Source organism: Perca fluviatilis, chromosome 20, assembly GCF_010015445.1.
Source record: "Perca fluviatilis chromosome 20, GENO_Pfluv_1.0, whole genome shotgun sequence".
Classification (NCBI taxonomy): Eukaryota; Metazoa; Chordata; class Actinopteri; order Perciformes; family Percidae; genus Perca; species Perca fluviatilis.
The window spans coordinates 21,997,485-22,012,789 of NC_053131.1; the positions used below are offsets into that span (position 1 = coordinate 21,997,485).

The window sequence follows — 15,305 nt, forward strand, 5'->3', positions numbered from 1 at the left end:
CATCAATATCTTGGCATAACAAACTTGACAGCTTGAGGGAGAGATATATGCATCTGGGGGACACAGAGCGACCTCAGAGATGGGACGGCACTACACGATAACACATCGTGGTTAAACTGTACTGTCTGCCTCGATCGATCAAGTTCAATAAATGCTTTTGTATAAGTCATCAAAGTCTCCTGAACCTTCACGTATCCAGAAGTCAAGCTGCTCCTGAGTTATTCTATAACAGTCTAGTAGTTAACAAAAGTTACATAGTCTTGCTTTAAAATGAAAGTGTATTTGATCACCATTTTCAAAGACTAGGGTTTAAATGAGCACTATAAAGTTGTCTTGTAAATAATCTTGCAAAACGTGTTAGCAAGCTAAGCTAAAGAGAATACGGTAATATTACAACCACAAGCAACACTTAAAAGGTTCCCAGATGTCAGACAGTGACACATGCTGTATTGATTAAATTAGCAGGAGTATCTGTCAGTGTGAACAGCACTGTGTTTTGCCTGATGTGATGTTACAGAGGATAAGCTTCTGCCACATTAAAACTGTTGAACGGGGCAGACACCTTCAGAGCTACATATAAAATACTTTACCCAGGGATCTCCTTGCCTAACTCAAACAAACTAGTGCATTGTCCATCCATCCATCCATCCATCCATCCATCCATCCATCCATCTTCGTCCGCTTATCCGGTTTCGGGTCGCGGGGGGAGCAGCTCCAGCAGGGGACCCCAAACTTCCCTTTCCCGAGCCACATTAAAGCGCCCATATTATGCTCATTTTCAGGTTCATAACTGTATTTTAAGGTTGTACCAGAATAGGTTTACATGGTTTAATTTTCAAAAAACACCATATTTTTGTTGTACTGCACAGCTCTCTCTCTCTCACTGCTGCAGATCCTCTTTTCACCTGGTTTCTGTTTTAGCTACAGAGTGAGACCTCTTTTCATCTTCTTCTTCTGTACTATCTTTGATTGCACTCGCACATGCTCAGTAGCTCAGATATAGATCATGTCAGCTAGCTAACTCTAGAGACAGTAAAAGAAAGCCTGTTTCTCCAACTTTGGTCAGTTACAAGGCAGGATTAGCTGGGAGACTTCTAAATGAGGGCGCACATGTAAGTAGTTCTTTTGTAGATTATGGTGAACTTGTGTGTGTTGTAGCAGATTTTGCTATTGAGAACGACGTAGCATGCTAGCGTTAGCATTAGCATGCTAACGAGCTAACGGTTGTGGTTAGCCAGCTCATTTCGGACTGTGACGTCACAGTCCGAGCTGATTTTGAACAGCTCACTAGGAGACTGAAGGCAGGACACATTCAGAAACTGTATCTCACTCAAAACAGCATGGATGGATTTTTTTCAAAGTTTGTATGTGTGTGGAAGCACCAGAGACACAAAAGAACACCCCAAATCCCAGAAAAAGTGATTTTTTCATAATATGGGCACTTTAACCAGCTCCGACTGGGGGATCCCGAGGTGTTCCCAGGCCAGGTTGGAGATATAATCCCTCCACCTAGTCCTGGGTCTTCCCCGAGGCCTCCTCCCAGCTGGACGTGCCTGGAATACCTCCCTAGGGAGGCGCCCAGGGGGCATCCTTACCAGATGCCCGAACCACCTCAACTGGCTCCTTTCGACGCGAAGGAGTAGCGGCTCTACTCCGAGCTCCTCACGGATGACTGAGCTTCTCACCCTATCTCTAAGGGAGACGCCAGCCACCCTCCTAAGGAAACCCATTTCGGCCGCTTGTACCCTGGATCTCGTTCTTTCGGTCATGACAACTAGTGCATTGTACACATCTTATACACAATGGGACTCACAAAATAGCTGACTTCATTGCAGGCTAGGGGCTCAAAATGACTTTCACTTAATTGTGTGCTGCTGTGCTTTTTTATAAACTTGTTGACATATTATGTTATGATGGATTAATTTCAAAGTCTGCACCCTATGGATTTGAGAGTTTAGAGTTTTTTTAATAAATTCATGAAAATGTCCGGTTTTTCATGGGACCATTAAGCGTGTACTTAAATTGACTGGCACTTTGCACACAATACTACGGTACTTTGTTGTGTGACGTAATTCCCGAGAGGCTGCCTTGTGGGCTGCTCAGCGACGCGCACATACACAGGGACCAGAGCAGACAGCAGAGCAGCATTGCACACAAAATGCCGAAGCGTTTCCTGCTCAAGATTTCCCACTGTGGTAAGAAAACACAGGGGAGACACTTTTTACTCTCACTTCTCCCTCGCTCTATCACCCACTCCCCACACACCTGGCCGGCTCGACACACACATGCCAGTGCACAAGTATAAACATCATGCCACTTACGTAGGCTACGGCGAAATCTCTGCGTGGAGCCTGCACCGTGTGCAAAGCTGGCACATATGTTTCAGTGTCTTTATTATTTATCTTATTACATTGAAAAGTTATTAAGAGATATTTTGTTGAAGCTGGATTTTCTAACACAGAAGAGGTCATATTTAGAACATTATTCCATATTATTTATTTATTTTAAAAGAGAGCTATTATTTTGTTACAGGTTGTTACAGATTTTATTTTATTACAGAAGTTATTTTTGCACCATTGAGGCATAATAAAGCATGTTCATTAACCTCTGAGAAGCCTGTCGGAATTTGTGTCTCGAGGCCAGGCCGAGTGTCCTCTTTTTTTGGAAATCAAAATATGGTCACCCTACTGTAACTGCTTATCCTTTACTGGGTCGTGGGGGGCTGGAGCCAATACTAGCTGACATTTGGTAAGAGGCGGGGTACACCCTGGACAGATCACCAGTGAATCACAGGGCTGACACATAAGCCTTTTTAACACAAAGATTCCACAATACTATGGTAAATTACGGCGTCTTTGATTTTTTTTTACAATGAACCAAACAACGCCGACATAATGCTCCCCAGTGTGCGATTTCAGATAGCATGACGGCATTCCGGAAGCAAAAGAGGCGTGACGTGTAACACAACAGCTTCGGTGTGGTACGAGTTTGTACGCGTAGTCCCACCCTTCCTGCTGCACCTTTTACATAGACGTCAACTCAGCTCTGTTACTACCCCCGCTGCCAGCTTAACGGCCCATTCCATTCCAGTACCTTTTAAACAGAAGGGAGAGGCGGAATAACGGTGCAACATTCCTGCCTTGAACAAGCTGTGTGAAATGGGCTTTAGAGACAGACAACCATTCACAATCACATTCCCACCTATGGGCAATTTAGAGTAAACACTTAACCTTATTAACCTAACCTACCCTGTGGGACTGTGGGAGGAAGACGAAAAGACCCAGAGAAAACGCACGCTGACTTGGGGAGAACATGCGAACGCCACACGGAAGGTTCTAACCCAGAACCCTTACGCTGTGAGGTGACAGTGCTGACCACTGCACCCCCATGCCGACCAAGCCATATACTTTAAACTCCATAACATTTTTTGTTGATAAATAAGAGTAAATAACCTATAATAATAATAATAATAATAATAATAATAATAATAAACCAATGCTTAATGAGGAGCTCCTCACAGAGGCTGGCCATTCATTACTTCTCTCCTGCACTGTTGTCAGCTTTACCCACCGTATCCAGAGAGGTAGCAGCCCTCAGGTCAGGAAGGAAGCCCACTTCGAGCAGGTGAAGCAGAAAGCTCTGGTCCTCGATACCGTACACCCTGTCCAGAAACAGCACCATGGGGGCCTTGTGATCTGGACAGAAGCAGGCTGACATGTCCGGCTCAGTCACCGAGCCATCTGAAAGAGATTGACACAGGAAAAGAAAGGCACAACATATAGAGTAAACTGTATAGGTGTGGAGCAGTGAAATACCCAAAGAACAGACCACAGTGCATAATGACAAGTCCTTTCTGATTAGGAAAGCAATGTGTATTCATTAGGGAGCATGCAGCAGCATGCGGATGAGAGTTTTCTGGTGCTGGAGCCACGGCTCGCTGTCTTCAATCTTGGCCTGCGGACAGAGCTTGTGTGGCGGTGTTCTAGGCAGCAAATTTAATAGGCGAGTCTTGCCATGCTTATGCAGATCAATCAATAGAGCAAGACAGCTCGCTATAGAAATTATCTGGCTTACCCAGAGCAATGGGAGTGTGCAGTAAAGCGTTGTGCTGATTAAAAAGGCATGAGCAGTGAAATGTAATCAATAACCTTCTGCCTTGCACTGAATGTGCAGATTTTCCTAGAACCATTGTATCTTTACGTGAGCTACACGTGGCATCCTGTAGTAGCATGCAAATGGATGGGATGCATCCTCTGGTGGAAGTATAAAGGTGTGCAGTATGCTGCCCTGTGTTATTAGAGTGAACATCCTGTAGAGTACCTTTGTTGGGGATGGGCATTTTGAGAGGTATGCTGATAATTCCCACAAGGTCTTCAGTCGGCACCAGAGAGCGCAGGATGGCACGAATACGCAGAGCTTCACCTTTCCCCTTGTTGATAAGCTGAAAAAGAGAAAAGGAAGTGAAAATAGGGTAAATCTGTCAAAGAAAAAACAACAAATAAATTCACAGTTTCGATCAAACGTACATGCATCTCTGGGGCGCAGCGTCCCAACAGGTCAATGAGGGCAGAGTAGAAGGACATGATGGCATTGCCCATGTGTACCACCTCCTCCTCATCGTCACCATCAGCAGACCTAACAGTGGAAAGAATGAAGAGTTGAGGAAGAACAGAAACAGAGGAAGAAAATCAAAAATATTTTTTCCTCTTACCTGTAGTGTTATTTATCAATCTAGATTGTTTTGGTGTGAGCTGCCCAGTGTTGGAGATATCAGCTGTAGAGATGTCTGCCTTCTCTTAAATATAATTGGATCCAGATGGAACTGAGCTTGTGGTGCTTAAAGCTTGATTTATGGTTGTGCGGAGGCTCCACGCAGAGCTTTCGCAGTAGCCTACGTAAGTGGTCTGAAGTTTATACTTGTGCATTGGTGTGTGCGTCGATCTCTAGCAGGGCTGGCATGTGTGTACGAGGGGAGTGTGTGGTAGAGAGAGTGATAGTGATTAGCTTTGGAGCGAGTTCAGACTCTAGAGACATTAGTGAAAGAAACAAAGTATCTCCCCTGTGCTTTCTGACGACAGTGGGAAATTTGTAGCAGAAAAAGTTAACCCTCTCCTTGATTTTATGATGTTTATGGAGAAGGAGAACCAGGAAACTAGTAGGGGGAAATGCAACGCTTCCAGGCCTCGGCCGAGCGTTGCCGCGACGTGCAGTTACATTTTTCGAGAGGTGCATGTCAGGCTACAGCGTAGGGTTTGGCGTAGGGTTTGCGTAGGGTTTGGCGTAGGGTTTGGCGTAGGGTTTGGCGTAGCTCTGCGTCTCCACGTACCTACGTACGTAGCCATGGCGTAGATTTAATACAGAAGCATACATCGCGCTTTAGCGCCAAAAACATACATTCGGTAAGTTTTGCTTACACGTCAGAGCTGACTCCATGCACAGAGCCCGGCAGGTCCAGAGCCGGCGTTTCAGAGATCTTGATGGCTTCCTTCATGGCAGCCAGGAGTCCGTTCCCTCCCTCCCCCCTCAGGGCAGGTCCAAAACACTCTGGACGACGGATGAGCAGCTTCACAACAACGCTGGAGTTCTCCTCCACGCTCTCGCCTGGCACACAAACATAAGATCATAGGATTACATACATAAAAGAAAATACATAATTAATGTCAGCAAGGAAATACAGCACATACACAATCTGTAGCTCTAACATAAACAAACACACCACGATAAACAAACACACGACAAGCCTCAGGCAAAACTCCAGGTAGACTTTGCCTTAAGCAGCAGAATGATGTTCAAACTTAGTTGGACCTTTGCTATCTTTTTCTGCATGTTTGGATAAAGACATAAAAAAAAAATAAAAAAGAGCGAGGAAAAGAAAGAAAGAAAGAAAGAGAGACTGGATGGTCACTGCAGTCTTACCGTTGACAAAGACAGCAAAGCGTAGGAAGGAAAGGTAACGCTCCCCCTCAATGGGGTTCCAGCCGATGTCTGGATAACCTTTAGCCAGGAGTATTGGACAACTCTGGAGACCACAGCCTGCTAGGTAGGTGACCACCTATAGATACAGCACATTCATAACATAACATATAGATCAATACTTATCCAGCATTAATCTATTCATCCTTGGTGATTCCAAACTCCTTTTACACACTACAGTAACACAAAGGTTGAGCCGTACCTTGTCCAGATCAGGCTCCTCCAGTGCCAGAGCCAGACCATTGTTGTCCATCACCGAGGAAGCAGCCACATCCAGAGGAGTGGAGCCCCTCATTGCTGGTGAAGCTACAATACAAAGCACACTTGTAGGGTCAACCATTTACTCTATTGTATTTCATATTAGTGTCTGTGATTATATATCAACAAAGTGCCGTCCAAACAGCAGGGGGTAGTGTTGCCACTCCTTCCTTAATATTAATGGTAGCTGATCTGCCAATGGCTGGTTAAAATAAGTGTTAAAGGAAAATTTCCTCTAACAATTTTCTTTTGACACCTACTCATGTTAGCCTCCACAAGGTTTATGGGAACCAGTTTATGTAGCACTGTGCACACAAACACATCTTTAATCCTGTGGTAGTAACTTGTATATTCTTTGTAGAATTTTACAATTTTATACATAACTCTTTGTTACCTGCCTAATGAGCAATCTGTTAAGTGTGTGTGTCATGCGTTCACGACTGGGTGCATGTGTGTGTGCATCCAAGGGAGACACTCTCTTGCCCCAGCGGGGTGCTCTCGGAGACTGTGGCACAGCCATCTTCTAACAGAATGAGAGATGAGTCGCTCTCTTCGCTGATAGATTCTCAGCACTTCCGCTCACAATTACACACACGTCTAAGGTGCAAGGCTAATATATGTGAGCTCACAGGTGCAGAACAAGTTCTGTGATGGCAAAATGGCAGCTACCAGGTATCACCTATATTAAAGAGAGTGCTGGCAGTTTTAAGAATTTGTCTGTCATGCATCCTAGAGGTGGTTTTACAGGTATTTTTGGCCTGTACAATCAAACTTCTTTAAGAACATCCTCCAGCATATCCTACAGTCCTGATCAAGTCGTGTGGTTTTCATCCAGTAAAATAATGTTGTAGCTCATCATCAGTAATCCTTTGGCTAATCCTTAAGGAGCATGATGGATAATAGTAAGAGTGGCGGCTTAACAGAGCCATAGAGGTGTACCCACCGAGGCCCACGCTGCTATTCTCCAGCAGGTAGCTGAGGTGGTCGAACATGGCTTTCTGGTTCTGACGACTGATCCGACAGAAGTAGCACAGGAAGCGACAGCAGCTGGCCACCATCTTGGGGAAAGCAATTTCCTGTGGAATGGCACATACAGACTAAGTAGGGTCAAACATCGTCCATGGTTAGATTTTTAAAACAAGATAACTGAAATTTCAAATTACAAAGTACAAGTACCCAAAATACACAAAGTGTGTACACGTGTACAATTTGATACCAAGTGGTTTTGGAGAGGTTATTGCTTAATTCTGGGGTGCTGAGTTTATTATAATGACTTTCTCCAGGCTTGTTACTATAAAGTCCCTGGCATGTCTTTGCTCCTAATTAACGTCTAAAAAGCCTGACACCTTCACACACTGCCAGCCAGCCTCACTCTGCCCTTTCTGCCCTCCATCCCAGACTCTGATGCGGCCAGCCTGAGGAGAAAGCCCACCTACTGGGACCATGTCTTCATTTTGGTTTTTAAAGATTTTTTGGGGAATTTCAGGCCTTTATTATATAGTACAGCTGAAGATGTGAAAGGGGAGAGAGAGGGGGAATGGCATGCAGCAAAGGGCTGTAGGTTGGAGTTGAACATGCAGCTGCTGCGACAAGGACTGAGCCTTTGTACATAGGGTGCACATGCCAACAGGTGAGCTATCCAGGCACACGACCATGTCTTCATTAATGCACACTTACAAATGATAACACCCAAACCTGACTGAAACACAAGTTTTATCAGTGAGCAACATTCATTTTGGCGAGGAACTGCAGTGAACTGTGTTGGGGCCTCTTTAACGGCCTGTGGAAGCAGAGAGAATTATAGAAGTAGTTGTTTAACCTGGGACTTGTGTCCTCCGAGCACATTGACCATGACCTCCATAACGGTCTCATGCATGCCCAGTATTCTCATTAAGTTGGGATGCTGGTAGAAGACTTTGTTGTTCATGATGTCACTGGAGAGGAAAAAAAAGACAAAATGGATACTTGATTTTCACTAAAAACACAAATGCATTTTTAGTAGTGTGCCAAACTAGCATGAAACTAAGGATAGCAAAACCAGAAAAAAAAAAAAAAAAAGAATATATATATATATATATATATATATATATATATATATATATATATATATATATATATATATATAGGGCTCCTCTGAGGAACCTACGCAAGTCCATCAATCATGAGCTTCTCCTCCTCTTTCCCCATACGGACAGACAGCAAAGATCTGATCTGACCAAGGGCGGCCAGGAGGTTGATGGTGTCCTGGATGGAGGCAGCACTGATTGTGTAAGTCTTCCTCATGGCCCGGAGCAGCTCCCCGATGCTGTCATACTGCCTCCTCAGTAGGCTGAACATCTTGCGAACCAGCTCTGAGTCCAGGACGTGACACTCCTGGGCCCAGCTGACCATCGTCTGAGAGATCAGCTCCTTCAGATTAGCTGTCAAGAAAGATGGGTAAAGATGACTGGTAATGTAATTTCCTTTCATAAAAAGGAACTTGTTCCATGAAAATGTGTGTATTTGTTATGAACAAACTTGATATTTAACTAAGTTGGTGGACTTAGATTTAAAAGGAAAGAATAGTCAAAAAGTTGTTGAGATATCGTGATTATTGGTCCAAAAACACTGAATCTTGCACTTAAATTGTAAATGTAAGATGTAAAACCAGTGGAATGACCCTTTAACATTATATTATGTAACAGTAGTTAATCCTTAAAATAATTTATTTTATGGAAATGTCACCTGCCAAGGGACCAATCACTTCACATGTCATACTCCTCAGAGAATCAAAATTACAAAATTTAACATAATTTAAGCAGCCATATTTTTCTTGGGGGCAGCGAAACAAGCTGTAAACACAATAGTGACTCACGTATTAGCTTTATACTGGTAAGTAGTTGTTGTGAATGTGTTCGCAAACGGTTTAATATTTTAACATTTAGCAGACACAGAACAAAACAAGCATTGTTCAGAGTCAGGTTTCTGGTCACCTAGCAAAAGTCCAATATTCACTCTCCTTTTAGCTCTGTTTGGGTCCCCACCAACTCCTCCTACTAGCTGCTAAATGCTCCACTGTGTTCACCAGCCAATCACTTTGTCTTGCTGTCATTGGTGTTTGGGGAGTACAGTTGCTTTATAAATTTTTTTTTTCACAGAAAACAATGCTGATGAGAGCGGTGAGAGTGATTAAAACATTACAAAAGTGGACAATAAAACCAAAACAATGAGCTAAAAGATGCTAAAATGCTCAGTAGAGCTGAGGGGAACTGCGGTTCTGGATTATAATTATCTGTGGGTTCATCAATACCAATGAACTCTTTTACATTACACACGTCATTTGATGAATTGTTAAAATTAAAATATTGATTAGTGCAGCTTTAATGTTGCATAGTTAATTACAGTTTAGTATCCTCGTAAGCGACGCTGCTTTCGGAGAACATCAAAACTACATTGCTATACATTTATAAAACACATAATAAAGACAACTTAGTTGTGGGTGACTAGACTTACTAATTATGAAGGGGATATTGGTTAAAACAATTCAGGCTTTTCTTATTTTCAGCAGCAAGATGAGATTTGCCTTAAAAATAAGAGAGACTCGCTGCATTGTCCTGTAATCCTTAAAGTGATGGTTCGGAGTAATTTCACCCTAGGGTCCTTTGCACCATGATCTCGAGCCAAACACCCCCCCAGAAGCTTTTTTCACCTGGGTCGAACATTGGGAGCGTTAGCGTAGCGTAGCGTTATCAGCTGAATAGCTTAGCGCAGAGGCTAATGGATCCGAAGTGTCTCTTAACATTACCCCACTAAATGCCCCCAAAATGATACCAAACGTCTACAGTAGTACAAATAGGTTATGCACTTCGTAAAACGATGGATTGTAAAATTTGTAAATAACCCAGAAGTTTATGTAAATAACACTTGCCTGCTGGCTTCTGCTCTCTGCTGCTGCTGCTGCTGCTGCTGCTGCTGCTGTTACTACCGGGCAGTAAGAGGTGCTTAGGGACATCTACAAATTACAACACCGAAAGAGATGCAACAAAATATTTATTAATTTAATGATTAAAAAAGGTAATGTCTCCAAACTTACCTCAATTATTACTTGTCTCCTGCTAGTTATACTACAGCACTTACTTTAAAAAATAAGTTAAATTAAAAATATTTTTGTTGCATCCTTTTGCTTGTTGTAATTTGTAGATGTCCCTAAGCACCGCCTTAGTCTTAGCAACAACAACAACAACGCAGAGCAGAAGCCAGCAGGCAAGTGTTATTTACATAACCTTCTTGGTGTACTTACAAACTTTACAATACATCGTTTTATGAGTGCATAACCTATATTTACTAGTGTAGACCTTTGGTATCATTTCGGGCATTATTAGTGGGTAATGTTAAAGAGACACTTCCGGATCCATTAGCCTCGCGCTAAGCTATTCAGCGGCTAACGCTACTCTACGCTAACTCTCCCAATGTTAGACCCAGGTGAAAAAAGCTTCTGGGGGGGTGTTTGGCTCGAGGTCATGGTGCAAAGGACCCTAGGGTGAAATTACTCCGAACCATCACTTTAATGCCCATCACTGGCCTTACGAAAAAAAAAATACTGTAACCTTCCTTCCATTAACTGAGTTCACATTAAGGCACATTTCTCCCTTAAACACACAGACTGTAACATACACGCAAAACACAAAGCTCCATTAAATTGACGTTAAAAAGGCATCCACTTGACTGGGTGCTCCCTTTTCTACACAAGCCATGCCTGAGCAATAAATTCAAAGGCTGCATTCCCACACTGGCTCTGTGATGCAAATAAGACCTTGAGCACAGAACAAAAAAGACTGACAGCTCCTTCAAAGTCTCTTGTGTGGCTCGAGTAAAGCTAATAGGACTGCACGCGTGTATCAGCCACCTCTACAAGCCCCAGCTTCAAGGAAAGGTAATCAGCTGTGTTTCAAGAATGTCAGAGTTATTTTCTTCTATTCTATCAGGAAGAAAACAAGCTCATTCATGAAAAGGCACATTTTCAGCGGAGCGAAAAGGAAGCCCTGTTATGTAATGAATAAAGGAGGGGAAGTGGACAAGGTATTAATAGTTCTGTACAGTACAATATTCTGCTTCTGTGGTTAAACTGAGACATCTGTCTGGACAGCTCATATGTGGGTTACCTTTAAGGCGTCATTAAAACTGGATCAATAGGGTGTGTGTGTGTGTGTGTGTGTGTGTGTGTGTGTGTGTGTGTGTGTGTGTGTGTGTGTGTGCGCACATATATTTGTGAGTCTGTTCTTGGGGAATGAATACACAAAGGAGAGAGAAACATCAATTAAACAATTTAGAACCATAAAAGATGAAGCCGTTTATACAAAATTGATTTCCTTAAAAGTATTGCAATTAGGTGATTGTTTTTAAAACCCCTGTGTCTGTTAGGTTGATTGGATCTGTTGGTTTTCCAAAGACTATTTGACATTAAGCTGTCAATCAATGCAAGTGTGTGTGTGTGTGTGTGTGTGTGTGTGTGTGTGTGTGTGTGTGTGTGTGTGTGTGTGTGTGTGTGTGTGTGTGTGATGGGCGGTGAGCCAGCAGCAGTAACTGATCCTGCCGCTGAGAGTTGCGTGGGTGTCGGAGAAAGGGCAGAAGCACCAGCTTGCTCCAAAATGAGAAGCAACATTTCTTCCTCTCAGCCAATATGCTTCACAACACCTGACTCTTATTCTATCACACTATCAAACATGCTTGCTTGTTCCATTGCTGTCTGTTTGGCTCTTGAATACACTCCTCTAGCACTTTGCCCTCACTATACCCCAACAAACAAATCTGACCAGTCTAGCGTTACATTGATGGAAGCCAGCAGTTTTTTTTTTTTATAGTGTGAGAGTTCACACATAATACCTATACTCTCACATACATTCCATCAAAGCAAGTCATCGTGTCTGAGCATTAAATGCTTCTGGTGGATAAGCCATTCATCAGAGGAGGAAAACGACATCTGCTCTCCTCTTACTTCATAATGGCATAGACGACGGCACCTTTTGGATCTTCAGGGTCTCACTGTGCAAGGAGGAGAAGTTATGGCTGGAGTAACACTACAGAATATATCATGACATCTTGACTCTGGCCATCCTCATGCCTCCTGGCAAACCCTCTTCTTCTATAAGATTTGATTTTCAAAACATACTGTATACCAACTGTCACATTAACTTCTCACATTCTGTGCCTACAAAGAAAATAAAACTAGATCACGAAACATGCAATATACTGTATACTAAGCAAACAGTGGTTTATGACCAAATACCTGCAAAACTAATGACGTTCCCATTAGCCTCAGCTGTACTTTGTGTTTAGTGCTAACTAGCAGATGTTAGCATGCTCACATGTTAAACTATGATGGGAACATAGTAAACATTACCTGCTAAGAATTAGCATTGAGCATGTTAGCGTGCTGACATTAGAATTTAGCTCTGAGTACAGCCTTACAGAGCAGCTGGTTTGGCTGTAAACTCTTGTTGTACATCTTGTTTTTGGAAAGCTTTTGTTAAAAATGAATCAAAAACCCAGACACTACACTACATCTAAAGTTACTATGCAAAAGCCACAGAAAGGACAAAAAAAACTGGCTACCATAAAAGCTTTACCCCCAACATACAGTATATATATATATATATAAAAAAATCACAAAATGATTGAAAAAAATAACTTAGGAATTATCCCACAGATATTCTGAATTATGCCTCCCAGCTGTTACAGAAGTAGATGTGATGCTCATGCCACCACAAACCAGCCTTCTAATCAATCAGCAGGCACACAACCGCCTGCAGAGACCACCACCACCCAAAGCACTCTTTTATTGAGAAATACACACTCCTCTATTTTCATCCAGCCTTGCTCCTTGGAGATCAGCGTGGTGGTCTGATATGCTCCACCTCAGGGTCACACCAAATCCCAATGGAGAGATTGCCTTTCAGCAACAAACATTTCATCCCAAATGTATCCACCTGCAACTTGCTGGCCACCTCCTGTTGCCAGCATCGCTTCTAAGAATAGACAAGGATGGAACGGTGATGGCCATAGATTTCTAACAGATTCTCAGAGGGGTTTTCAGAAGTAATATAATACCCTGCTTAATGTTAGTTCCTATCTACGCAATTACAGGCATACACACATCTTGTTTTATTGCCAGAAAAGGTTAATTCTCAACAGTGGTCACATATAAGAGCCAAATTGCTGCCATAAATGGAGACAGTGAGCAGCGGTTTTAAATAACACACCGCGGTCTATATTGTAGGCCAACAGAACAAAGTAGAAAGTATTTTCTACCAGTTAAGTAATAATTTGCAATCGGACACTTGATTGGTGGCCTCTTACAGAGTGGTACTTGAGATAGAAAATTAGATACAACTTGTTGTGTATTTATACTGTTGTGGCACCCTGGTCGGTTTAATCAGGTGAAAGATTTGGTTTTATCACCAATGTTTTTTCCCTCTCATCGCTCCTCTCTCTGGTTTCCCGGGGGAGGCTTCACTCTGGAGCCTCTCCTTCACCCAGCTCCATATTACCATAATGAAATTGAAAAGAAATTGAAATGGAAATGACTCAGTCCATATGACACCGGCAGGCAAAACTGAGGGTGCTAGAGCTGCAATACAGGAGCTCCTTTTTTTTAATTCTCACATCCCTCTAAGCGAGGAATACAGACAGAGAGCTCGTAAAGAAAGAAGTGAGACCATAAACAAGCTGAATGTAGTGGAGAGTAAATGGATAACGTGTGTAAGAACTTATGTTTTTAAGGGAAAGTAACACATTTTGCACAAGCAGTATAGAAAAAGAACAACTTCAATATCAAAGGCACTATTTATTTGCAAATTTTGGACATTTGGACTTGGAAATAAAATATTTCCCAAAGCTTTAACTGCTTACTAGTCTGGATCAACAGAAGTACATTACCAGGATAAGCCTGACAAGCCAGAAGTGTCTGGCAAAGCACTGGATGTCTGGCTTTTCCTTTCCCCTGCTTACACGCTGAAAATGGCAAGTTCTGACGAAAATTTATGTTTACGGCATTTACTATCCAAGTAGGATGTTTGGGGACTGATTGGTGGGATCGCTATGGACGAAGTACAGCTGGCAATTCACTGTTAATTACCTTTAACCATGTATCCAGCCAATTTAAATAGCTCATGTTAATGTATAGTGTGAACAGTTAATTTAATATTTTATATGGTGTTTTTTTTCGTGGGGTGCAAATATTCCACCAAAACAAGTTCCTTACTGGGGCTATTTTGCAGAGACACCATCGCTGCATCCGGAACTTAGCGCTGCCCAAGACGATTGGTTTAAAGAAATGCAAACAACCCAGAGCGCTTTTTCCTCCCATCCTAGATTAATCGTTTCCAAATCAAAATCGCAATTTGAAAGAATGCATTTAGCCAATTGTGAAGACCGCGATTAATCGAATGTGTAATATTTAGTTGAATGTTTGGTGTAACATTTGGTATAACATTTCTTATTCCTCTTTTTATTATTATTATATTTTTATTATTACCATTTCATATAAAATGCTGATAAATGCTGGAATAATGTTACATGTCACAGATTCAATGTTCCATGCTTATTAAAAGAAAAACACTTATTGCTGGCAATTCATATCTATGTTCTCATCCTTGCATAAGAATATAGAGCAGATGGTGTCTCATGTTATAATGCTCCATGACAAGATTTCTGTTACACAGTGAATATTGAACTTTAGCTAAACTTAAAAAATAATAATCCCAAATTGAATCTTAATCGCAATATCTGGCGGAAAAATCTAAATTTGATTTTTTTCCCCAAATTGTACAGGCCCTACCTAGAATGTATCTGTGCTGTAGCCAGACTTTATTCACGCTGTAGAGATAGGTCTGGCAATGCGAGACTAACTGCTTACTGATCTTGCTACTGTTTCAGTAGGTTGCTAAAGTAACAAGGCAACTTTGAGTCCTTAAATAGCGCTATACAAAATTAAATTTATTATTATTACGATTGGATGCTTTCTAGAATATGAATTTATTGTGAGCCAATGCATGCATGAAAAAGCTTTAAATCGCCCTCCTCCAGCCAATCAGATG

The 15,305-nt window shown here is 42.1% G+C and overlaps 1 protein-coding gene across 12 annotated transcripts in view; it reads right to left on the reverse strand.

Annotated features, from left to right (window-relative positions):
- The window catches only part of LOC120548992 (ryanodine receptor 3-like), a 113,002-nt gene that overhangs the window by 35,554 nt on the left and 62,143 nt on the right, over positions 1 to 15,305 (reverse strand). For 6 of the 12 annotated variants that reach the window (XM_039785520.1, XM_039785522.1, XM_039785521.1 and 3 more), the window contains 9 exons: positions 8,378 to 8,651; positions 8,051 to 8,165; positions 7,175 to 7,307; positions 6,176 to 6,279; positions 5,917 to 6,052; positions 5,415 to 5,601; positions 4,527 to 4,635; positions 4,321 to 4,441; positions 3,571 to 3,740 (listed from right to left, as the gene is read on the reverse strand). In XM_039785520.1, the coding sequence (XP_039641454.1) occupies positions 3,571 to 3,740; positions 4,321 to 4,441; positions 4,527 to 4,635; positions 5,415 to 5,601; positions 5,917 to 6,052; positions 6,176 to 6,279; positions 7,175 to 7,307; positions 8,051 to 8,165; positions 8,378 to 8,651 (1,349 nt within the window). Of the gene's footprint in view, positions 1 to 3,570; positions 3,741 to 4,320; positions 4,442 to 4,526; positions 4,636 to 5,414; positions 5,602 to 5,916; positions 6,053 to 6,175; positions 6,280 to 7,174; positions 7,329 to 8,050; positions 8,166 to 8,377; positions 8,652 to 15,305 lie in introns of all 12 variants that reach the window. The other 6 variants (XM_039785517.1, XM_039785516.1, XM_039785514.1 and 3 more) reach the window with 1 other exon arrangement.